Here is a 25,629-nt window from a genome sequence, read left to right as displayed (position 1 = left end):
CAGAACCTGTATCTCAAATGACTTAACCAATGCTTTGGTAATATTCACAATGAAACCCACAGGTGTTTATGAAGTATTCGTTTACTTCTGGGCTGCAAAATCCAAAGTTTAAAAAAAAACCACATAAAAACATGGGCATGAGTTATTTATCATTTTATTGCTTTCTTGTTTCTCAATGCACAATATTTTTGAAGAATAGCAATAAGATGTCCAAAATTCAACATTATTAACATTCAATAGTAAAATACAATGTGGAAAAAAAGCCCTCAAATGTTAAGTAATCTAAGCTCTATCTGTCAGAACCAATTGGCATAGCAGCTACTGGATTTATCATCGTGGTTCAAGATGAGAATTGCTATCCTCTGACCCAGGGAACAGGAACAAGTCTCAAATGCCAACCAACCCTTTAGGCACTGGGGGAGCACTTTGGTCACCCTTTGCAATGTCTGGGAGATTTTTGTAATGACTTTGACTAATACAGCAATCTGCCCTCTCACCCCAGGTGTAAAAAAGATCCTGCTGCCAAGACAGTCAAAAGAAACTCCCATGATTACCACTAGAACATGAAGACCAGAAATGATCCCTCTGTCCAGGAGGCGGCCCGCACCTGCAGAGTTCTCTGGTCCTTTGCAAAGAAACAACCCATTCTAAGAGCATGGGGAGAGGCCTTGTGCAGTGACCGGCTGAAGGCAGGGCAGCTGTGAGCAGCATTTCACTTGAAGGCACAGGGTTCTCATCATCCGGAGGATGGGGAGTCACTTGTTGTGAGCTACTTCAAAATACAATCCTACCTCTGAAAAATTGTTAGCTGCCATACATCTGATTGCAATTTCAGCCTGGACTCTTTTGCAAGGCCCAGAGTCTTGGGCACCCCTGAAAATCTTGCTGTGGCCTGCTCCTTCTATAAGGAATCAGATTTCCAAGAGGTTGAGCCTCAAAGGAACACACAGCTGAAATCATACAACAGGCAAAAATAAATACATGACTCTGTAGTATGGGTGTGAAACCATCACACAAAAAAATAAATATCTCAGACCCAGAAATTATTGACCACGTGCTAACAATACCTGGTAGAAGTCTGAAACTGGTGATTTTTACTATAAAAAATTTATCTACCATGACTCTGATCAACTACATTTAACCTGACAAGCAAAAATGTATGAAAAACACTCTAATTGTTTTTAAAAGCAGATTTTGTTACGTACCAAGCATACAGATCAAGTTTACTGATAGTCATCAAGATACCCAATTTAAATAAATCCCTTTCAGTCTTTCCCCACCATCAGCTTAGGTTTCCATGACAAGAATGGACAAGTGCCAACTGTACCTTGTCAGTGGCCCTGAAGGTGTGGTCGCATGGACTCTGTCTTAAAGAATAGACCCACACTTTTGCTTGAGGGATCGTCTTGAGTGCTTCCTGCTTTGGAAATCTCAGCATTATGAATGTTCTTTACAAACGTGGGGCTGCTCAAACAGGAAACAAGAAGAAAACACAAAGGTGCATTTATTTATGTCCATGCCATCTAAAGCTACTGAGAACAGCAATCAGGACTGGAGAAGGGATGAATCAGAACCTAAAACAAAAATAACAAAAACACTGGGACATTTGCCCTCTGAATTGCAAGTCTGAGCTCAAAGAAAATTTGCTTGTTGGCAAGCCAGTTTTCTCCCTGAGAAGTTCGCTTCATACTCCACTCTCACTCCTGGATCTTCTGCCTGTCATCATTAAGGCCTGGACAGTGTTAGGAAGGTGTGCAATCTCTCTGCAGAGCTGTCAGTCATCCATGGGCTCAGGCTGCCCAGCACTCATCTCTGCAGGCTGCCTCCGAAGCTCCTCCACCATCTGGAGCAGGGCAACCCGCTCCAGCTCCAAGGCCAGTGTGGCCTGCTTCAGCTTGCTCTCGCTGGTCAGGAGCTTCTCTACCATAGCTTCAAGGTTGTGGATCTTACCATGTGCCACCTGGAGAAGGAAGAGAAATGAGAATGTACCTGCCAGGATAATGCCAGAGGGATCCGCTGTGCAAGGCACCGTCCAGCTTAGAGAGCACTTTGGAGCTGGGCACTGGCAGACAAGCCTATGGTTGATGATCCATTCTGGTCACAGGGCAAGACCTCCCAGCTCCCCCTGCAGGCCGGCTGGGCTAAGCCCAAACAAACACCAAGATCCTCCAGCATTTTCTGCCTGCAGGGCTGCTCTGGATGCCAGATGCTGGGGTGGTAACATCACACTGTATGGGGAATCTGACCCCCTGGTACCCTCATAGGGAGGACAGTGATGATACGGCCAAAGAATGCTTCAGGGAGAAGGGGAATGTTCAAGGACACTGTTAGGTCAATGAGCCTGTGAGCTTTATTTACTTGCGCATAGCAGCCCAGTCTATTCCGACTAATGCATATATCTACACAAACTGATTTCAGATTGATAGTCAAAATAGTTCTGTAATTCTTTTTATTTCCCACAGAGTAACAAAACATCCCTAGGCCAGGATATCTGGGCACAGAAAGCCTAGAGTGACCCAGAATTCTGCTGAGAGGTGCCCAGGGATATCTCACCACTGGTCACCACCACTCTCGGAAAGGAACAGTGTTTTTCCTCCACTCCAGAGGAGGAGCGCGGCTCATGCATGGTTTATACCCTTAGCACCAAGCACACAATTAGCACCAGGTATGGAGCTTCCAGGTGTTCTCTAAAACCGGACCTCCTCTCTCTAACACACTGCACAAGCTTTAATGTTAGGCTGATGTCCTCAGACCCCTGTGGCCTATCCTTCAGGTCACTGCTGCATTACGAAACACATGGTCAGTAAGGAATGGCTCTACCTCATGAACTCAGCTCATTCCTGTACATGCCCCATTGACTTTAGGTGGGAAAAATGGCATACTTGTCTTTTCTCATTTTTAAACTGGGAAAATAGTTTTGGGACAAGATACTGTAACCCTTGTGCCAAACAGACAACTCCTATCTCAAAGTCTACCGCCAGCCGTGCCCCTAGAATACTCAAAACATAAGGAGAAATCTGCTGCTCATCTGGTTTGATCTCTAAACATACTCTGTTCTTCCAACTCCTCCCTACTGTCAAAGCTCGTAGAGGCCCCACACCTCAACACTCTGATGTCCCACCGCATCCTGAGGTGTACCGTGAAGCTCAAGGAGTAATGAACTAGTCTGCATGGTCATTTGCCATGCAACTTTAGCAGGGAACCAATTTTGCATGGTTAGTAGTGAACTAATTTGTATGGTTATTTCCTCCTGTTCTGTGTGAATGGCAGGCCCTCTCAATAAGGCTGAAGTTCTTTTGTGGAAAGAAGTCTGTTTCACACTGTGTGATTAACAATATGGTGAATGTTAAAGTTTTAAAATTTATCACAGTAAAAGACACAGTGCCGTTAATCCCTCTCAATATACCCCCCCCACACACATATTTATCCCATTGTTCTTGCCACTTTCTGTAGCAGTTCTGCAAGACTTCTTTTGTGAGTATCTTTTTGTGGCTGCCTTGACATCCTGATTAAATCAAAATCTTTACAGTTATTTCTGTCAAACAGGTCATCCTCATCCATGTTATTGACTGGATCTGGCACCATGCAACTTCTGACTCTTCCTCAGTAAAAATGACCACTGGGTGAACATTTTGAATTGATTTCATTCATTGAGGTAGCCATGACTGTGCAATTAAACACACACAAGAGGACTTCCAGAACTGCCTCAAAAAGTGGCAAGAATGATGGGATAAGTATGTCTGAAGCAAGATGGAGTATTTTGAGGGGAATTAATGGCAATGTGTATTTTACTATAATAATTTTTTGATATTTAAACATTCACTGTATTATGTGATTACACCTTGTATCTTTGACATGGTCTCCCTTCCCATGGCCCAGGTTCAGAATGGGAATCAATGGCTTGTAGCTGTTGATTATTATGAAAAATCCACATATGTTATTTGGAAACATCAGGCATGTTTGCATAATTGTCTTAAATACTGCTGGACAAAGAGGTGAAAGAGTCTAATCTCTAAATTCTAAACAGCACTTTGGCATGTAGTTTGGCATGTCCACCAACTATATTAACAGAACAAAGTTGGAAAATAGGTCAATTTTGGTAATGGGGGTTTTACATACGAAACTTCAGGATGTATTATACACCTTTATTATACGAAAGGAGTAGCAGTAACATATAGGATACATATTCTCATAGAGAATAGTGAAAAAACTATACAAATATCCATGCACTGACACACCACATTATCAATCCCCACTCTGTGACTTAACAGGCGTGGTGGCCCCCAACATGGTCAGGACTTGGTAACTGTGGTGAAATGAACTGGTACAAACTGGAGTTCTGAATGATCCCCCCACAAATGCAGAGCCACCCGGTCCAGAGAAAGAACATCTATTATTACCAATTACCACTGGAATGCAGATTTCTGAGCAGTTTTTCTCTACTCTTTGTTTTTACAAAAGGTGGAGAGTATCATATAAACAGCATAAAAGTGCTTGCCCGCCTCTTACATACTACCAGGAAGCCACATGGCCTTTTGCCTAATGGACCTTTAATATGAAAACTGCCTTGTCCTACAAAGCCAGGTACTTTCAATACAATCATGAATTTAGTTAAAGCATTCCCATTGTGTTGTACTTGTGGAGTCCATTGTGGGCTGGGAACCTATTTAAAATAAGCACCTGCACCATGTACCCTTGCAGGCCAGATGAGGCTGCCTGTTCCCCTGACACTTCCCCTCGGGTTACAGCTGAGACTTCTGGGGAAGATGGTATACAGGTATGATTTCAGTTAGGACAAGTCAATCTCAGGAACAAATAAGTTAACATTCAGAATGTGACTGGCAGTTAGGATTGGGGAAGGAAGGCATTTTCCTCTTCAGCAAGTATCTACTAAGATCTACTGAGATAAGTGTCTTCTGGGAGAAATGTGTTTCAGACAAGGGTAGCAGGCTTTCCAACGCGGGCTTTTCTCACATCTCCACCAAGCCTGTATCTACAAAGAAGCAACTTTCCCTGGAGAACACTCAGGCTCAGATTAGAATGGAAGGTTACTCTACAGACAGCCCAGAGGACTTCATAAACAACTTTCTTCTTCTTCTTTTTTTTTTTTTGTACCAGGGATCGAACTTGGGACCTTGCGCTTGCAAGGCAGGTGGTGGAACCACTGAGCTAAATCCCCAGCCCTTCATAAACAACTTTAAAACAAAATTTAAAAACATTCTCAAACAATTCCTAGTGACAACATTCACCCATTAGTAACTCTAAAATGGTGACCATGTGCCATTTGACAACAAAGGAGCTGCAGCCTGCAGTGAAGTCTTCCTCCTCCTATCCCTGTCACAAATGAGGCTACCGGGCAGAGCAGGCAGCAGACTGCCTGGTGACAGTGTGGAGGGGCCACACCCAGGCTGAGAGATCTTGCACTATGCCAGATACTGGCTCCGTCTCAGCCTTCTGAGTACACAAGCCATTCTGCCTTTATTCTGTGTGCACTTTTCTACCCTAAGGTGGAAGTTTCTAGAGGGGAGAACCATGCCCTTTGTTAGTCAGATCTTGGCATTCGCACCCAGGACCCCCAAGCAATGAACACATGTTCTGGTTTATTCTATTAGGTAGATTAGTGTGTCACTTTGCCCTCTTAACGTCCTTCTGTGAACCTACCTTGCTTCCCTCATGGCAGTGAAAGCTCTTGATTCTCTCACTACTCAAGCACAGTTGCTGGCCTTCAGCTTTGAGTACCATAGCATCTGGAACCCAATTCATCCCTAGGCCTGTCTCCTAAAAGGGCAAGTGCAGAAAAAGACTCTCAGAAAGCTCTGGGGCTGTCTAACCTTAGCCAGGATAATCTGTCTGCTCAGAAATAAAATGACTGATTCTCTTGGGATACCTCTGATTCAACTACAAACACATCAGGGTGAGAAAGGGCCTCTGGTCATGGGAAAGCCCAGTCTGCTGTTGCCTTTGCTGAGTTAATGAACTACCACATACTGTGGTTCACAAAGCTGATCTATAAATATGTTCTACCTGCAATTGTTCAAGGAGGTCAAGGTTCTGTTTGCGTAAGCTGCTGTTGGTTTTCTCTAATTTATCCATTCTTTGGTTGTCATTGAGCGGAGAGGAATCAATAAGTTCTTCTTGAAGGACATGGTACTCAACTTCATAAGCTTGTAACTGTTTAGCAATGTCCATCTCAAACACCTGTTAAATACAGAAAAGTCATCAGGCTCCAAAAAGGAGAAAAATCTCACACAATCACAATGCAACTATATAAAAACACGCACACACATGATCATGTCAAGGAGCATTCATCAATCACCACTTCCACACTTCGCACTATATTTGGTAACAGATGAGAAATAAGAAAAACTCTGCACTGAGGAGGTAATGATTTTATTTGGAAAGAAAGACATAAGAAACATCTAGAAATAATTCCAAGGTGACATTTAGCAGAGGTGCCAGATACTCATCTTCCAAATGCTAAAACCTTGTTTTTAAAAAGACAAAAATTTATTTTTAGTTCTTACTTCTTTTCTTTGAAATTTTGATTAGGTTAGAAATATCAACTATGGTTTAAAGGAAGAAAACACAAAGTAATCATAGCCTATTTGCACAGTCACCAAGCCAAGGTTTAATTATAACTCAGTTGGGTTTCCAGAGTTGCAAGAACCGCTAAGTAATGGAACTGTTTACTGAAACATTCTTCTTTGCACAGAGATATAAAAAAATGAGGCAAAACCCAAATGTCACCCCCACACACAGATGAGTGAATATGAAACAATGCCTGAATTGTCTCCCTTCCCATAACTGTAATAGTGCTGACAAAACCACACGTGTGAAACACAACCCCAAGAGCACAAGTGACTCAAGCGATGGTGACTGTACTTTCTCCCGGTCAAGCTGCAAGGCTTGAAGAGGCAGGGCTGGAGTCAGAAGAGAGATGCTGCTGCTGCCCAGCACAAGCTCTTCCCCTCCATGTTCTCTGTGGGAACCCACAGCTGGGCACCCTCTACACGGGGGTCAAGCCCTTACATGGATCTGAGAACTCAGTCAAGCTTGGACCATCTAAAACAACCCTGACAGATCAGAACGAAGTTCAGAGAATGAAGGCTTCACAAGAGCAGAAATTGCCTCTCTATTGCATTTCCTTACAAAAGAAACTCTAACACAGTTAAAACCCAGTGGAAGCCAGGCATGGTGTTGTATGGCTGTAATCCTAGCTACTTGGGAGGCTGAGGCAGGAGAATCACAAGTTCATGCCTAGCCCGGGTGATTGAGACTCTGCCTCAAAATAAAACACGAAAAATAATACGCTGGGGATGTGTCTAGCACTTACTTAATTTTAGTTGCACAAAGCCCTGGGTTAGAGCTCCAGTTCCAAATAAGAAAAAACAAAGAAAGAAAAGTAGCTTCCCCTGATGGCACTCTACAAGCTTCAATTTTCAAAGGTCATGTTTACTTTTTCACCATTCCTTGAGATGAACTTTTCAGCTTCCTTTCAGTTTAATTCAGTGATCAATACTACATAGGTTCAAAAATCAGTCTACCCCTAAAACTAAAACACATACTATCTGTGCCATGGGTGCGTGTGTGTGTGTGTGTGTGTGTGTGTGTGTGTGTGTGAGAGAGAGAGAGAGAGAGAGAGAGAGAGAGAGAGAGAGAGAGAGAGAGAGACAGAGAGAGAGAGATTTTTTACACTGAGCTGGTTTGTTTTTTTTAACTCAAATGTCCTGCTCTGTCCACATCTCACAGAAACCAGTCACCAAGCACTGGTCACTCTACCAACTGTGAGGCACCAGCCCCTCTCCAAGAGGACTGGGTCCCATCTTTATAATGGGTCCACCTTGGGCAATGCTGCCTAGTCATGACTAGTGGGGACCTCATGTCTTTCCCCCATCCTGGCTCTACAGTTTCTCTCAGTTTTCAGGCAAGTTCCAGAACACTGAGGCTGAGGAAAAGGGAGCACTCTTCTGCTTGCCAAAGTAGGAATTGCCCATTTCCCTATTGTCAATGTTTTGCCCAAAAGATAAACTATTTGTTTTTTATTAGTGAAGCAATACAGCTATATTAAGGAAGCTTGAAAAACAAAAGAAAAATCACCAGGGCTGGGGATTTAGCTCAGTGGTTCCACCGCTTGCCTCGCAAGCACAAGGTCCTGAGCTTGATCCCCTGTACCAAAAAAAAAACTTCAACAAAAGAAAAGTCACCAGTACAATTTCCATCATCTTGCTATACTTCCTTTCATCTTTATTTCTGTAAGTATGTTCTTCTTGTGGTAAACATAATCAACATAAAATTTCCTATACCATTGTTTCTCACTTATATTCTAAAAGCTTCTTTATATTGCTCTATGTTCTTCATAGTCATAATTATATAAATGGCTGTGTAGTTTTCTAGCACCTTGACCCTAACCATATCAACTCATTCATCAAGTACCGAACCTAAGTACTGTCAACTTCCAACTATAAGAAAATATCCTTATATGTATGGCTTTTCCCATATTTTTAATTATTTCCTAAGGACACATCCTAAGAACTGGGACTAGAAGTTAAGGAGTATGAATTTTTATTGGCTTATGATACATACTGGCAAACTGCTTCCCAAGTGGGCATAATCAAGGTATAATGCCACTAACAACATAACAATGCACCACATACACTGTACCCTTAGTGTTATGAAATGACGTTAAAAAATGTGCGGTTGTTAACCTAGTGGATAAGGCATTATATTACGCATACATGTAAATTATGCACGAAGCTAACATCTTCCCAGGTATCTGTTGACTAGATGGCTCTCCTCTTCAGTGAATTGTCTGTTTATGTTCTGGGCTTGTTATGTTCTTACTACTAGAGACTCAGTTTTTCTCTGCAGTCCGTGGAATCTGTAAAATAAGGTCATTAACTCTGGTGCCTTATAGACCTAGCTACACACTTTCCACCTTCCTAACCCCACACCCTGCCCTGCACTCTCCTGGTCTTGGTGGGATGCAGGGGCTGGATGGTGGGAGTGCTCTGCCTGTGTATGGGCCACAAGGGGCACGCTGTCTGCAGTGAAGTTAGAAACAACAGTAAAGCTGACTAAAGCCGGTCTGCTTTTTATTATCACCACATGTGAGCACTTCCAAACAATCCTAGAGGTATTTCTGTACCCCACCCTCTTGGTGGGGCACTGCCAGTCCTTTTACACAACTGCTCACTTTCAAAAGTGCCAACTGCCCGAGAACAGAGGCCTTCCCGAGGGCAGAGGCAGCCACCATGCTGCCGCAGCATCCTCTGAACACAAGAACTGTTAGGATTCTGGTTCCATCCTACAAGCTTAAGGGCAACATCACTTTGTTCTTGATAAAGTGGCGCTCAGCAGAGCTTTCACATGTCCTGGGGATGAGAGTCCCTTGGGGAGCTTGGGAGAGTGCAGGTTCTGACTCACTAACTCTGGGGTGGGCCCACAGATTCTATATTTCTAACAAGTTCCTACCTGATCTGATGATGCCACCAGCCTGGGGCATAAAGGATATAAAAAAGAGGCTACTGGCCCTGCCTCCTGAAGCTGCTCTTTACTCTTTCTGCCATAAACCAAACTGAGGCTTGAGAGTTACACAGCACTCTGCGATGCTGAGCTTCCCACTGTTACTAATCATCCCCAGAGCTCCCTTCTTCCTGGGCCAGAAGATGCTTACAGTTTACAAGCAACTGGCAGTTCCCTGGGTGAGTATAAGGTCACACTGAGGAGCTGCCTCAGAGGCTTTGGTGACCCTGGGGTTTCTGCCTGGCCTGTCAAATCCCAGAACTGCCTCTGTGGCTGCTCCCAGCCTGGCCACACTGAGCCGGAGCTCCCAAGCCCTGTTCTCAGCCACTCTTGCTGAGGCCTTATGTAGGGAGGGCATTTAATGAAATGGGGCCCTGGCTGTCACAGAGGAGTGCTCAGAAACACACTGCCCACCACATGCAACTGTCTATCCACTGTTCCTATGCTCTGTCACAGCAGTGAATGCCTCCATCACTCCCACCCTGGGATCTGGAACCTGGCCTACAAGGTCTGGGCCTGGGGCTGCTGAGGAGCTACACTACACCTCGACCTGCTCTCCAGGGACTCTGGAGGAAAGGCCCTGGGAGAGGGGCCAGCAAGCTTGAGGCAGGGCTCAGATGTCAAGATCCAGACAGAAACAGGGAGGACAGAGGGCTCTCTGGAGTTTTATCTATTTTTTTAAAAATCAAGACTGGAATGAAAAGTTGGGCTCCAAATGTAGATTTTGTGCAACCTACACCCTCACACCCACCCCATTTGCAAGCTGAACAACACATCAGGCACCTGGGACTGGCTCTTGGTTCTCTCACACCTGTGCCTCTGGCATGTCGTGATCTTTCAGCTCAGGGGTCAGCCAATTACAGCCTGTGTACTGTGTCCCACTGCCGGTTTCTGCACAGGAAGTTTTATTGCAACACAATCACTTCATCCCTTTATACTTGTCTACAGCTCCTCTGCACTGCAAAGGCAAAGCTGAGTAGCTGCAGCAGAGCACTTATCAGCTGCAAAGCCTCCAATACTTCCTGTCTGGCCTCTGCACAAAATGTTGACTTAGCTCATTCTTTTAGCTCCAACTGGACTCAACTACCTCAATTCCAACAGCAGTACTCAGGCACCCCACAGCCTTGTTCCCATAGGCCCTGCCACTGTGAATGTGGTACTGCACACGTCACTTTCTCTATGCACACTTTCCTCATCTATGAAAATGGGGATTGTAATACTATGTCCCAGAGATGTTAAGGAGTCAGTAGAGTACTGAATCCCAAGTTTCAAAACAGCTGCCTGAAACAAATCAGGCACATAAGGACAACTGTACTCTTCCCACACTGTGGCCATTTCTATACTTTCGACATGAAAGAGCTCCTGGTGTATGCTAGGATCCTAGGTACTCTCAGTATTCCTCTCTACAGAAAAGGGCAGAAAAGGATGTTTCCTGGAGGCTGACACCCAGGAGCCCTGCCTGTCCACCAAGAGCCCTGCCTCAGAGCCAGGAACCTACTGAGCATATTTGACCTCAGTAACCAAGGTCCCAGCAGCTATGAAACAAAAGCTATAAAAAAGGGAATGAATATAAATATGCCAGAAATTAAAGAATCAAAAAGACAGAGAACCTAGTATTAAGATGAAGGTAAAATCCAGAAAAAGTCCATAATCAAATGATCCCCAGAGACGAACTGCTGCTAAAGACTTTGAGGTGAGAGAAGCTGAAGCCCCACCCTTCCCTTCTGCAGCAGAGTGTGGGCCAGTTACTTAGCCACTTTACATCCTGTCAGGAACGTGGTCATGAGAGAATGAGATCATGTGTATATACAGATTCCCTAGAACCTGGCAAAAAGTAAGGACTCAACAAGCCATCAAGAGGACCATGCCAGGGAAGTAAAATAGAAAAAGAAAGACACAGAGACTGCTAGTTAACTAAAAATTAAGCACAAAGTGGAAAAGAACTGTTCTTTCACATGGGTGTACGTGTGCAGTGTGCAGAGATCCAAAGAAAGAATCAATATGAAATCCCCTCCTTTTCCCAGGCCAGACTTGTATCTTTTTCTGTGTTTATTCACCATCTAGTCTCCTGGATAAACCTCCAACATTTCAGAGAACAAAAATGGTTCTATCGTAAATGGAAAGCAGGTACTGAAACCACATATGTGCAACTGAATTTTTGGGGAAAAACATACATCAATAAAAGCAAATAGAAAAACTATACCAACAGATAGATCCACAACATATGTTTCCTATAACTATTATAAGAGTTACAGTAAAACCTCAGTTCACAAACGCTTCTGTTTCCAAACAATTCAGTTAGAATTGTAAAACAAATTAAGTTCTAAAACGAGGTATGACTATATTTTCAAAAAATTTCAATTAATACTATTCAGCAGAAAAAGCGAAGCTCTCATTTTATAAAAGCCTGTATTTTACAAATGCATGCATTTCAGGAAAACAAACATTTAAGAGCCAAAGCCTCTTAAATGTATGGAACTGACAACTTTTGCGTGCTGTCACATCAAACACTGCTGAGTTTCTTTGTGCCGTTTCACCACTGCACTCACAGCATACACACCCAGTCATAGGTTTAACCATTCAACACACATCTGGGATACAACTCCTACGTGGCAGGCATTGTGTAAGAAGCTGCTGAGAACACAACGGGTAGGAAACAGCTGCTGCTTGAAGTTAAGCTTCTACAGATCCAGAATTGCTTAAGCATGTGGAAGCACTGGACTGAATCATACCTGATTGATGGTCTTCTCCATCTGCACCAGACCCAGGTTGGGTAGTGTGTTTTTTATGAAGTCCACTATTGTTTCTAGGTTTTCATGCTGCAGAATCAAAGGCTTATGGCTTCCCAAAAGACTTAAGGCCACTTTAAATATGACCTCTGACCCCTGAAGAAAGATCATATCTGGGAAAATGCAAGAAAGGCAGAGTTAAACCATACCAATTTCTAGTGAAATACCATTCTGTTTCCTTTTCCTCACAGCATAGAACAAGAAGGTGGGAAACATAACCCCAAAGTGCAAATTTATTTTTTTTTAAGAACTAGTTATTTCACATGGGGTTGTCAAGACAATACTGCAAATAGTAAAAAGAGTATATAAACACATGGCTTAGATTTTGTCACAGGTTCAGATAAGTCTTTTTTTCCACTCTGAAAATGAATTAAAATCAAAAGTTAAATTGAGAAAGAGACAAAATATTTTATTAGTCTATTTTTCCAGGAATGCTCTGGATTTTAAAGGACTTTCTAGAACATGTTTTTATGAGTAGGACTAAAAGATGTTTACAAAGTAATTGAAAAAGTGCCTCTATTTCCTCTGTTTTAAAATAAGAGATGGAATTAAAAGATATCTAAGAACTGTAAAAGGTCTACTTAATTGCAGATGTACATTATTAAATGTGAGCACAATGAATTTCAATTCAGTAAAAGACATTTTTCTCTCTGAAGAGTTTAAAGAACTTGGTCAAAGTTGCTTTTTAGTTCTTCCAGTAGTTTGTATACTGATTTTATACACCAGGAGGCAGCGGACAAGTGGCCAAGGTGACCAGGTGAGTAGAGACACCCTTCCCATGGAGGTGGAGCTGCTGGAAAAGAGAAGCTAATGCCCTGAGGCCAGTGCAGTCACAGCAACGTCAGTGGGTGGCTAAACTCAAGCAAATTACCTAAGAAAATACATAATTTAAAAGATAAAATATAAATATAATTAGGGGCAATAGTCAATATATCTTTTCTCTTTTGTTTTTTTAGCTTCAAGATAATGGAAAGGATGAAGTTGTGAAGGGTCAAATCAAGAAAAACAAAAGCAGGCAAGAGGATGAATCCCTACCTCGATGCCTTCCAGGTGGCTTAGTGTGGTAACATGTAAAAGCCACTGAGAAACAGAAAAGCAAAGGGTGCCCACTGCCACGCAAGTGGGAAACTGAGTCAGTGGTTTCCAGACAAAGCAGGGGAAGGAGACATGACAGGCCTGAGTGTCTGCTGGCCCGATTAGCCCTCAGGATGCTCTGTGACCTTCACAAGGCCCTTAGCCACAGAGGTGGAGTTGGTCTTGACCTGGATGGGGCCTGGGCTGAGGTGCAGCCCTGGGCAGTGCCAGCACTGAGACCGCCTGCACCAGCTGATCCACACAGGGACTGTGCCACTTCCACAGACACCACTGCGGATGGGCAGGGCGGTCCCAGGAGTGGGAAGGCCCGATTCCTTCTTAGTGCTGGTCACTGAGCCTTGGAAGGTAAGTTAGAGAAGTGATTGTATCTTTGAAATCTGGGCTTCTGTAGGGAAAGTTTAAAATGTAGGGCCATGGAAGAATACTCCTGTGAAATGTCTGGTTTGTAAAACATACAGCCTAACCAAGTAATTCACCACTACCGGAAATAAAAAGATCTAAGACGCATTTCAAATGAAATTATATTTCTAAAAGAAAGCAAATTCAAAATCTCAGTGATTTAAAACAGTGGCTTCTTTTCAATATATGAACATTTATAGCTGAACAAAAAAGTTTATCTTTCAGAATAAAAATCTTCTTTGAAAAGATCTTGGGGGTCAGATTCTATTACCAGACCAAAACAAGGGTAAAAAGTGCCTTTTGTGGAGGCTGCGCTGGGTCCGACCCACAGGCTCATAGATGCTTCCTGCTAGCCTGGGTGCTCCACTCCTCTCCACGCCCTAGAAACTTCCGGGAGACCAGAGAGGCCTTAAACAAGGACTTCACTGGGTGCCCACTGCAGGCATGTGATGAAAGGCTTGAAGGAAGGCCCCTCTCCTCAAGTTTCCACCGGGGAAGAAGGGGATCCTGAATTTACAGAAGGGCTGCCATCTCCACAGTGAAGTTGGGTTGTTTTTGCAAGTCCTTTACCTACTTAAGCACCCTAAGGAAAGATTTGTCTCCTACAGCCTAGAATCCTCTGCAGGCAGCAGCTCCAGGGGTGGCCCGGGGGAACGGAGGACTCGGTGACCACAGCTCCACCCATTCCAGCTGAGGCTGTGGTCAGCCCAGACCCCTTGGTAGAACTTTCCTTACAAACCACAGTATTCGTTGCCTGAACTGTTTTCAAACTATTACCAAACAGCATTCCCTCTTCCCCCACTGAATCCTCAGTGGCAAGAAAGATTGAAATTCACAGGTGGAGATCGTATAGTTTCTGTAACTCTTGTCACTAAATACATATTTTGGGTTTGTTTTTTTTTTTTTAGCTATAGTCTAAACCTTCATGATATTTAAGTAACAATTTGCTTCACCATATTTAGTATCTATTTTGCTTTCATTTTTTTAGGGCTGGAAAATAAAAATCAATTTGGAGAGACAGTTACGCAAAAGGGGGTTAGGAATATTTTATATTTTAAGACTACAGTTCCTGTAGTAAAGCCAACTGAGAAATTCTTCAAAGGTTCTTGAGGACAGAAGTGAATAATGACTCAAAAAAATGCAGTATTCTATACAGAAGGAAAGAGAAAAGAAGAGTAAATGTTCATTAGATTACAAAGCGAATTTTAGAATCTGGATATATAGGATGTCCACCAAAAGTATGCCTAAAATAGCACACTCTCAATATTTTTGAACATTCCCTGTATGATGTTCTCAGGTTCTAAAAATAAATCTTAAAAATGTGATAAGGTTATACGTTAATAAGCGACTCTCCAAAAATAACATTTAAATACACTTGATATGTGATCACTATTAATTTTTTAAAGCAACCTTTTCCTTCATGATAAAAAAGAAAATCTGAATTGCCACAAATACTTGCATTTTTAAAGAGGAAAATAAACCATGTAACAGTTGATCGTGGCTTGGAGTGGCAGTGCACACCTGTAATCTCAGGACTCAGGAGGCTGAGACAGAAGGATGGCAAGTTCAAGTACAGCAAGACTCTGACACACACATGCACGCACGCACGCGCATGCACAAATTAAACTTGCCCACAGAATTTCACCAGGCTCCTGAGATCCAAGGCAGTTTAGAGACTTTGCATTTGAACATCTACATTGTCAAAGCGGAAAGAGGATGGTTTGACAAGTGATCAACCTCAGGGCACAGCAGGACACAGAAATGGAGTAACTGTGACACCTGAAACACATGTGAGCAGTGTCAGGGCAGAGGAGAGGAGTCACCCACACAGAGGTGTCACTGAAAGCTCTGACATGGGTCTTCCGGAGGGTGATTACGTAGAAAACGAAGAGCCAAGAGTAGGGAAAGAAAAGAAATGGGAGAAGATAAGGGAATGTGGAAAGAGCAACAGCTCAGAGGCTGTAGGTCAAAGAGTTGTAAGAATGATCAGTGAACAACAGAGTCACAAGGTGGAGACCCTGAGGAAGGTGATGTACGAGGAATACACCCAGGGCCCCTCACAAAGTCTCCCGGATATCTGCTCTAGGGAGAGTCTCAGGGGTGGGAATCTGACAAAACCCAAAGATAGAGACACCTAGGCACACCTGGGGAAGCCCCAGGGTATCCAGAGGTGAGGCAGCATCTGAAAGTGCAAACACCAGCCCTGACCACACCCAGACTATCAAACTGTTCTTGTGAGATATTACTATAAAAACAAGCAGAACCACCAGTGAGTGAAAACACCTCTCATCAACAGAACACTGGTTTTGGCAGAAAGATGCATGGAGCTCACCAAAGACTCTGGCTACAAATCCCAGTGGGAACTGTGAGGCGAAGACGGTGAGAAACCACGGGGCAGCGTAGAGGCTGGGCCCGATCTCGTGCTCCTCCAGGTGGTCATAGAGGTCTCTGTGGTAGTCATGAAGGAGCCGTGAGAGCTGGTACATCTGGATCTGCAGATGAGACGTCCACAGGTGCCGAGAATTAGGCATGTGCTACACGTACAAGCTTACCAACCCCGATGCAGGGTCTAAGAGAATTACTAGCACTTCAAATCTTCTATGCGGATTGTGGCATGCACTGATCTTGACTACTAATCCACCCAGCAAGGGCTTTTCAGGAGGCGACTATGTGCCAGGCACTGGCTGACCCAGAATGCTAATGCTTGGTCTCTTGCCTCTTCCCTTTCATTGTCCTCCTGTGTAGCCTGGCTAAGAGAACTAAACATCTGCCTTGTGTAAAAACATTTCCAAAAATTCTTACAAATATACATTCTTAGAAAAACTCAAACCCTGAGGAATTAGAAATAAAAAGTCAGCCCTTCTGTTAAGAGTAAACTGAGGGCACATCATGATTCTAGAGAGGAAATCCATTGGCCACAGTCCCTTAGTCCCTGCTGGACTCCCAATAGTATGTAAATTCAGGACAAGTGTAAATTTTAGATCCTGGGCAAGTTAAAACAAGAAGTGTTTGTCTTAAGGTGAATAACTAAACACAGGTGCCAAGAATTTGAGTCTAACTAAAACTGGACTCTAATATCAAGGGTTCTCTCTTTAAGAACCATGTAGCAGGAAGCTCACTGCAGTTCCTGGTTGGCCCCATGGCTTACGGAGGCCAGCAGCCACCCCAGATCTGAGACCCAGGGTGCGGGCCTAAAGATCTCTAGTGAGAATCAGAGACTGACAGAGACACTCCCAGTTGTGTATGTACAGTATACGTACAGCATAAACTGGGAAAAATGAGGCGACACTACTTTCAAAGGCTTGAGCAATAAACCCTTCTGAAGCACTCACTAGTTGTGGTTCTTCTGTATTTAAAAGTTTAATCAGCCAAGGCTACCAGTCTGAAAAGATACATGTGTTATGCTAAATTATATACAATTCAAAAAAAGCTTTCTCTCTCATGACAGCTACCTTAAGGACAATGGAAGAAACACAGGAAGAGCCTGACAGTAAGTGTGGAAAGTGCTATGTGGGTCAAGTCTTTCAGTGGACAAAACAGTTCCCTTTCATGAGATTTATGGTCATGGATTTCATATTCACAAGTCAAGGCAAAGGACTGGGGGATGGCATTGGGGACTGAACCCAGCGCCTTCACACTGAATTACAAGCTTAGCCCTTTTTAATAGTTTTTTATTTTGAGACAAGGTCTAAGTCACTAAGTTGCCCAGGTTGGGCTCAAACGGGATCTCCTGCTTCAGCCTCCCAGAGTGCTAGGACTAAGGGCATGTGCTAGCACGCCAGGCTTGGCAAAGGGCTTTTTAATTACACAATTTGGTGTTCTCAAACTCCTCCTTCCTCTAACAATACTTTCCAAAACTCTGAAATCAGAATCCTACCAGGAAATGAACATATAAACATGTGCTCCAACATTTTAAGCAACATTTAGGAACATTCCTGAAGCTCTCCCCACCTCTGAAAGGTGGCAGGAGCAGCACCTGGCACGCAGAAGGAATGCACTGCTAGGTTTGGTTTGTAAGACAAGTTCAGTGATGGTGAACCTTTTAGAGAGTTCAATGATTTATAAACAGCCCAATGTGGCATGTGTGCCATAGGTTCGCCACCACTGAATTAATTTATTCAACAAATACTGATTGGTGCCTTCTTCATTTTGGCACTGTTCTAGAAACTGGAGACACAGCTTCAGGACTAGCAAGATCCATCCCCTCTCATGAAGCACACATGCTGGTCAGAAAACTAAAAGGTAAATGAGTAAGTAAACAAAAAAGGTTATTTCCACCAGTAAATGTGTTACATCAAAGAAACAAGATAGGATAATGTGACACCATGTGCTTGGGGTGGAAGTGGGGGGATGAAGCAACACAGTGCAACTCTCCCTGGATGTGATACTTGAGTTGAACCTTGGATGATGGGGTGAGGGGTGTGAAGACCCTGGTCAAAAAGCAGAGGCATGCAGGCCTAGAGGTAGGAGTTAAAGACTGGCACAGAGGGAGGGTTTAAACTGCTTTGCTACTTGCTAGCTGTGTGACCTGGCCGGATCATGTAACTGCTCTGAGCTGCTGTTTTGCTATCTACAAATTAAGCCAGTTAATAGTGTCTTCCTATGTATCTTTATGCAAACAAGTGTATATAAAGCACATGGAACAAGGGCTCATTAGGAATAAGTGATCAGCAATGACAACTGTGGTAATGCTGACTGATGGTAAAAAAAAGCTCCTTCCCTGTATGTGATTGGGCTAATGCACATTTTTAGCACTTGCGTTTATAGTGACATAAGGAACACATTATACCTGTAAAATAATCATATCTGGCCGATACTGTTTCCGTAGTCCCATGTCAAACATCAGAAACTTGAGCATTTTAAACGCTTCTTCCTCACTCATATGAAGTAGCAGGATGCCTGCCACAAAGCTGAGACCTTGGCAATATCCTACTTCCTGGTCAAGGAGTGAGTAGGCCTTCAGAATGTTGTAAAGGGACAGCTGTCCTGCTCCAAGCTGGGCAGAGAAGTATGGATGAGTAGGAAAGGTTCGCCCTGGAAAAAGAATACGGGCAAGTTGTAAGAAAAAAGAAAGCCCACTGAACCGGAGATGCAATGTGCTTCAGGTTAAAATAACAGGATATTTGGAAGCTGGATCGGAACATAAATCAGCCTCTAATACCTTGATACTGCCTCTGCTCTCTAAATGAGGGCAGCTGTTTGTTCCTGGAATGCTTGCAATTAGAAATCAGCAATTAATCACAGTCCTTTGATGGTGGTTCAGGTGAAAGAAATTAGAGCTACCTTTGGTCCTGCAAATATGTGGCCCTCAATCTAAAGCAAAACAAAAAAAATGGTTACGCTTCTAATACAACCTCTATTCTCTCAAAGAATGCAAAAGCTGTTGTTTCCTGACCTCCAGCCTCTCCTGCAAATGCTGCCAAAGGGCCTGGCCTGCTACAGATCCTCCCAGTCAGTTTCTCCAGACTGCACAGACCCTGCTGGCAACTGCTTCTCTCCACATGGACATTTCTGCACTTTGAAGCTCTAGTCAGTGCTCTCAAACAGGCTGAGGGACAGCAAGTGTTTCCTTTACACAACCCAGTTACCTTCCAGAAAGGCTTAAAAGAAGCCTCAAAATCTTGATCATTTTCAAAGAACATTGGTATTCAAATAAAGCTTAAAGACTTTTCTTTTTGGTCCAGGGGACTTTTGTGGCTGATAGCTGTCAAGGACCCTTGCCCTCCTTCTGGAAGGTGAAGATGAAGAAGTGGATTCCCAAGGGTTCAGAGAAGTGATGCAGTGACCTAGCTTGGACTCAGATGGGAATGATGGGCCTAGCTGGTCAACAAAGGCAGCAGGTTCATCTGTACCACATGTAAATTGTCCACTGTAGTAACGCGGTCTCAGCTGAGAGGAGGCTACATTCACTTGCTCTTCCCCAGCTTCCTGAGAAAGCATTTGCTCTATCCTGATGGGCTTGTCTGGACTTAATATGAGAGGATGGCAACAGGCTCCTGCTTTTCTGTATCCATTTACTTCTTGCCTGCTCTAGCTTATCCCACAACAAATCTTCCCCGACACTCCCTGAATTTGACACCCACTTCTAGGAAGCAAATCAACAGCTCCCCAGTGCTCACAAAACAAACACTCCACCCTCTTCTCAGCCTCGGTTTCTGCACATTCAACCTCCCCACCTGCCCTCCCAGCTTTGTCCTCAACCCCAGGGAATAACCCTGGCCTAGGAGTGGGGGCTCCCAGGGTTTCTGAACCTGTATGGGTTGTGTGCAGCACCCAGTGTGCAAATGGAGCAGAGATGGTCACGCCTGTGCATTTGTCTAGTTTAGAGCAGTAGATGTAACCAAAGTGTAATTCAAGCTATAAATGGAACTGAACATTTCTTAGTAGCCACATGAAAACAGGTGAAATTAATTTTAATAAGACTTTTAATTCATATAAGCATTATTTCAACATGCCATCATTATAAAAGTTGAGCCATTTTGCCTTTTTTGGGTCTTTAAAATCCATGTATTTTTTTATACTGACAGGACACCTCAATTTGGACCCACTATATTTTAAGGGTTCAACAGCCACTTGCGGCATCCGTACTACATAGCACAAGTGTATTGCTTCCCTCAGATTCTCAAAACCATCTAAAATTCCTTTCACTCCACTACTCCACTAGCTCCCAGGCCAATGGAGCCCTTTCTGCCTCGGGAGTCTGCTCAGGTCCTTGTCCAGAAGGCATGCCCTTCTCCACGGGTCTCAAACACATGCTGGAGGGAGAGGCCACAGGAGTCACGTGACACAGGAGAATGCCAGGAAAGGGACCGCTGTTTGGGTTTGTTATCTCAAATTTACGCAGCCAATGGGATCCTTTCCACTATTCAGACACCCTCTCAGGGTAGATACAACCCTCACAGAAGGCAGAGCACACACCAAGTGGCCCTGTGGGAGGAGGGCCTTGCTCACTTTACCCTCACACCACGGCCTGGCCTGGCCAGTGGTGAGGACAGTGTGCTAATCTGGCCACTCAAGTGTCAGATGTGGGGGAAGAGCCAGCTTCATGGCTGCATGTCTTGTGCAGTCAGGCCAGCTCTGTGTTTGGAAAGGTTTCATGGAGTGTTTAATGCTCTGCTGTCACTACCTTGGAATTCCTAATTTTTGAACAAGGACTTCTCCATTTTCATTTTACAATAGGCCCTGCAAATTATGCACCCTATCTGGGAGATGAAGCTGCAGAGGTAGCTCCAGCCACCTTCCACAGCCTTGCTCCCAGTGGTATATCATATGAAAACAAAGCAAACCTTAGGCCAAATTCTGCTGAACACATGACTTTCATTATTCACAAGCTGACAGGAAAGAGTCACACAGAGCTTCTCATGGGCTCTGTCCTCAGAGTCTGACAATCACTTCTTGGGAAAGGTTCAGGTGGATGAAGGCACTGTGGAATCTGCCAGCCAGGCTACCCACGGTCCAGTCAGCTTGATGCTCCACAGAGCATGGGGTCACGGGGCTGACAGGCACAGGCCTCGAGTTCTGCATCAGTCACTGGTGGCAGGGCCTGGATGCCTTGCTAACCAACCACAGATCTTGAACATCAGACATTTCACCAATAAAGAATTACATTTAGTATCCTTTATACAGAGGTCAACCTTCTGACGGGCATTTTGATGACATTTCTACCACCATCTGTGCAGGTGCAGCTCTGAATAAACATTAGTCCTCTGAACCTTGGTTTCCTTTCCTTTCAAATGGGCAGAAGGCTTGTTTGGCAGAACTGGGTGCACATGGGCAATGCCTGACTGGAATGGCTGCTTTGAAGGTCAATCACAGGCAACGGTCTGCAGCTACACCAGACACTCTCAAACAGCGTCCATCCAAGACAGAGAAAAGGGGGCATATATATGACAGTTCTGCAGCACCAGTGCAAAATAGATTATATTTAACATAAAAGCACAGCATTAGTTTATTAACTATAATGTTCCACAGGGCCTGAAAATCTTACTTTCTAATAGACTTCCAGAGGCAAAAGAAAGTTTCACCTCAGCAACTGACTTTTATAAAATTTGGAATTCACAAACTTGTAGAACTGAAAACTGGTACAAATCCCTAATCACTGTCATCACCACCACCGCCTTTCAGATTCACCAAACACCTGTGAACCCCAAGCTTTCCCATCTGTAGTTACTACTCAAAAGAGCTAAGTCATCTCTGCCAAGGAGTTGCAGAAACAGTAACTGATTTTATTTATGCCAGAAACCTGTCCCGCACAAGCCTGGCCAAGCTGAAACAAATTTTTCAGTGTGTTCAATGGTGATTTCCAAACGCAATGTCCTGTTCCAAACAGGGCGGTACTTGGGGCAGCAGACAGGAACCCTAGTCCTCCCCAGGTCGGGAGGAGGCCAAGCATCTGGCCTTTGGCTCCTAACTGGCGGGAGAACGACCACCAGCCTGGCTTTGCAGTTCAGTCCATGCTGCACAATGAATTTTATTCCTGGATTCCTTTCTTTTAGCTCAATCGTTCTCAATCATGGTCAGTCGCAGGACCTGGGAGAGATCCTAAGGCCCTTTCCGGGGTCCATGAAGCCCCTTCCCCTTTCAACTACAGATCTGTACAGAGTCAGCCTTTAGCTTTGTATGTCAAATAAATAACCCAACAGACCGAATGAACCCAATATGATGTCAGGTGATTCTATTAAATCACACATTAAAGAGCTGTTTTTTTTTTTAATGTCACTTCTCTCTTTTATTGGAAAATGGTTTTTTTCATAATAGGTTTATCTGAATGAGTTTATATTTGTTTAAATGTGTATTTTTGTCAGTTTTATTTTCTATGTGGTAAATAATAATAGACACTATCAAGGTAAACAAAACCTTGTTGGGCCAATCAATGACTTTAAAGGTGAAAGAGATCCTGAGATCAGATCTGGGTAAACTCCACAACTTACCTCCTTCCTTTCCTGACTACACACCAAGGAAAGAGAAGGAAGCAGGTGACACAGGAAGAGAATGGATTATGTGGATCAAAAATGTTCCCTGAACAACCCATATCCGTATAACCCAATGTGGTGCTACAGCCCTCTATCCCGGAAGGCATTAAACTAGCACTGAGAAGAAAAAAATGGATTTCCTACAGGCCACACCCAAGACAGTCACCTGCAGTGGGGCCTGGGGCCCTACACGGTGCACATCTGAGGACATGGCCAGCCCCCTACACTTCACTGCTCACTCCAAGCATGATGATTATGGGCGAAACACTGTCTGTTGTATGCTCAACATTTATGAAAAGATCTTATCTGAGTCTCCGACTCAAGTCTGTAGTCTCAGCTGTAGAAGCCATCACCCCGCTTCCCCAGCAGCACATTGGCTCTGGAAGGCTCCAGCTTAGGGAAATAGACCTCATTTCTGCCAGCCGAGAGGAAAACTGGATAAAAACTGTAGAGTCCCTCCTACAAATGTACTGAAATGAGGCACCTGCCTTCAACTGTATTTTATAGTTTACCACAAAGTAGAGAAGTGCAGTTCCTTTCAATTTCTGGCTAAAGCAGAGTCTACCTTCACAGACAAAACCAGGATGAGATTGTAAAGTGGAGAGTGGCAAACAAGGGCACAAAGAAATACCCTTAATTATATTAAATCAAATTTAACAATGTTGCATCTCATGTATCTAAGTGGAGAACCATGCTGGAAGTTCTGACAAGGTGACCCACATTTCTAAGTGACCCAGAACTTAATTTTTAGTAAGTGTTCCTAAGGAATGCCACTCATCTGAGGGATGTCTTTCCAGGATGGATCCTTTCCTTTCCCATCACTTGTTGAAAAAAAGCCTCATCCTGCGGTTCTCACAGGAGTCACATCAGGTCACCTGGTGGTTTGTTAATTAAACCTGTATCCCAAAGGCTGGCCACTTGGCTGGATCAGGCAGGCAGGGATGGTGGCCTCAGGAATGTGTTTATAAGCTCCTCAAAAGACCCTCAGGTGGTTCCAGCCCCACTGGTGAGAAACTGTACCCAATCTTAGAGTATGTCCTGCCTTATTCTAAGCAGAGCCCACCTGGCTTCATCTTGGCCAAGATCTCTAGTCGGCTTGGCACTGTCAACTACACTGCGGCTGCTGCAGAAATGGGCTGCCTGCAAAGACATTCAGTCTGGCAGAGGCTCTGAAAAGCTAACAAGCTTCTTTCTTTTGCTCCTTTCCCCAGGAGCCTGGAGATTCCTGCATCTCTACTGGAAACCAGCAATCCTACCCTGACTCTAACTCCTGCACCAGGTTCCTCACTTGCAGAAGGAAGAACAGCCCACAAGCAGGTGATCTGCAAGATTCCTTCCAGGATGAGGGTGTATCATTCTAAAATCTTTTGCATTTGGCTCTGAGCAGGATTTGAAAGAATGACTGGAGGGGAAAGAAACACCCTTTGAGTCACTCTTCAGATTGACTGCCTTTCCACGAGAATGTGTGCTTTCTAAAGTACCAGTGGAATCACCCTTAAGGTCACAGTTGAGATAAGAAGAGAGCACTCTTCTCTGAGCCATTTATTTCTAGGAAACATCTGACTAAGTCCACTGACTCCTGAGGCTCTGTGTACATCTGTGCTCACCTCTGCCATTCATGACTTCAATTCCAGTATCTGAAAACTGACGATGATGGAGTCTTGACTCCGAGGAAATCTGCACACAGTAAACACCAAGGCTTCTGAGGGGGCTGGAGGAGCCAGTTGTTAAACATGCACCTGCACACCACCGAGTGGCTCAAAGGATGCAAGAGGATTTCATTTTCCTCTTTCCTTTTATCAACCTGAACTTAGTTCTATCATTCTGAGGTGACAGGGGCACACTTAAAATGATCAAACCAAGATGATTTCACAATGTGACCTTGATAATATCAGAAAACACTGGCAGACCCTCTGGAATAAGGTGTGGCCACTGGTGCAGGAGTGTATTAGACTTTGGAAATGTTGTTCAAGTGGTCTCCTTAGAACAGAGTCCCAAACCAGACAGACTGGTTATTGCCTAACAAGGTGCTGCATGATAAATTCTAGGCACTTTTATGTCTTTCAACATCAAGGTATTTAGTTTCTCACACTGGACTTCAACCCAAAGATGAAAGAGAGAGCAGTGTTCCCCCCAACCCCTTTAACAGGGGGCAGGCACCTCCCTCACAATGCCCAGCACCCAGCTGTGTACCTAGGCCAATGAGTCCGCCACCAGCCTGGCAAGGAGAAGTAAACTTTCAGCTGGTTCCTTCATTTTGGAGGCTCTTCTACCCTTTGTCTTTTATGGATTTTAAAAGAGCAAGGAGAATGTTCTGCTCCTTGACACTTAGATTAGTTTCTTTTCTTTTAGACACTTGGCAGCTGTGAAACTTTTGGTTAAAATACATTAAGAGGAAGTAAAAATCCATATGACAGCTCTCAGACTGGATCTCTAACCCAAATAGATCCCCTGGATGTGGTTTTGCCATTCATGCAGCATGAGACCTATGAGTAAAATGCAGCAATACTGATACTGTAACAGTATTTCAACCTGCCTCAACCTGTGTGTGTGTGTGCTGTGAAGACAGGCAATTAATAAGCACACATGTTAAGTTTTCTCATGTAATTATTAAACTTGGACTTTTTGAGTTGTTTCATAAAACAATGAAAATATTTTTTAGCAGCAGTAATACAGAAACTGCAAAAATGTATCAAATAGTTTTTTTGAGTTTTTTTGGTTTTTTTTTGAGACAGGGTCTTGATGTGTAGTTCAGACTGCCCTTGAACTCACTATGTAGCCTAGGCTGGTCTCGAACTCGAAGCCATATTCCTGCCTCAGCCTCCTGAGTGCTGGGATTACAGGCATGCACA

The 25,629-nt window shown here is 43.8% G+C and overlaps 1 protein-coding gene across 6 annotated transcripts in view; it reads right to left on the bottom strand.

Annotated features, from left to right (window-relative positions):
• Positions 1–137: 137 nt before the first annotated feature.
• The window catches only part of Tbc1d1 (TBC1 domain family member 1), a 234,372-nt gene continuing 208,880 nt past the window's right edge, over positions 138–25,629 (bottom strand). For all 6 annotated transcript variants that reach the window (XM_004867684.4, XM_004867686.4, XM_004867687.4 and 3 more), the window contains 5 exons: positions 18,595–18,839; positions 16,138–16,297; positions 12,255–12,424; positions 6,025–6,198; positions 138–1,960 (listed from right to left, as the gene is read on the bottom strand). In XM_004867684.4, the coding sequence (XP_004867741.1) occupies positions 1,775–1,960; positions 6,025–6,198; positions 12,255–12,424; positions 16,138–16,297; positions 18,595–18,839 (935 nt within the window). In that variant the 3' untranslated portion in view covers positions 138–1,774. The remainder of the gene's footprint in view (positions 1,961–6,024; positions 6,199–12,254; positions 12,425–16,137; positions 16,298–18,594; positions 18,840–25,629) is intronic.

This window comes from Heterocephalus glaber, unplaced genomic scaffold (assembly GCF_053883595.1).
Source record: "Heterocephalus glaber isolate CG9 unplaced genomic scaffold, H.glaber_assembly_v1.0 deba00001509, whole genome shotgun sequence".
NCBI classification, from domain to species: Eukaryota; Metazoa; Chordata; class Mammalia; order Rodentia; family Bathyergidae; genus Heterocephalus; species Heterocephalus glaber.
This window is presented reverse-complemented; position numbering and strand designations above follow the sequence as displayed.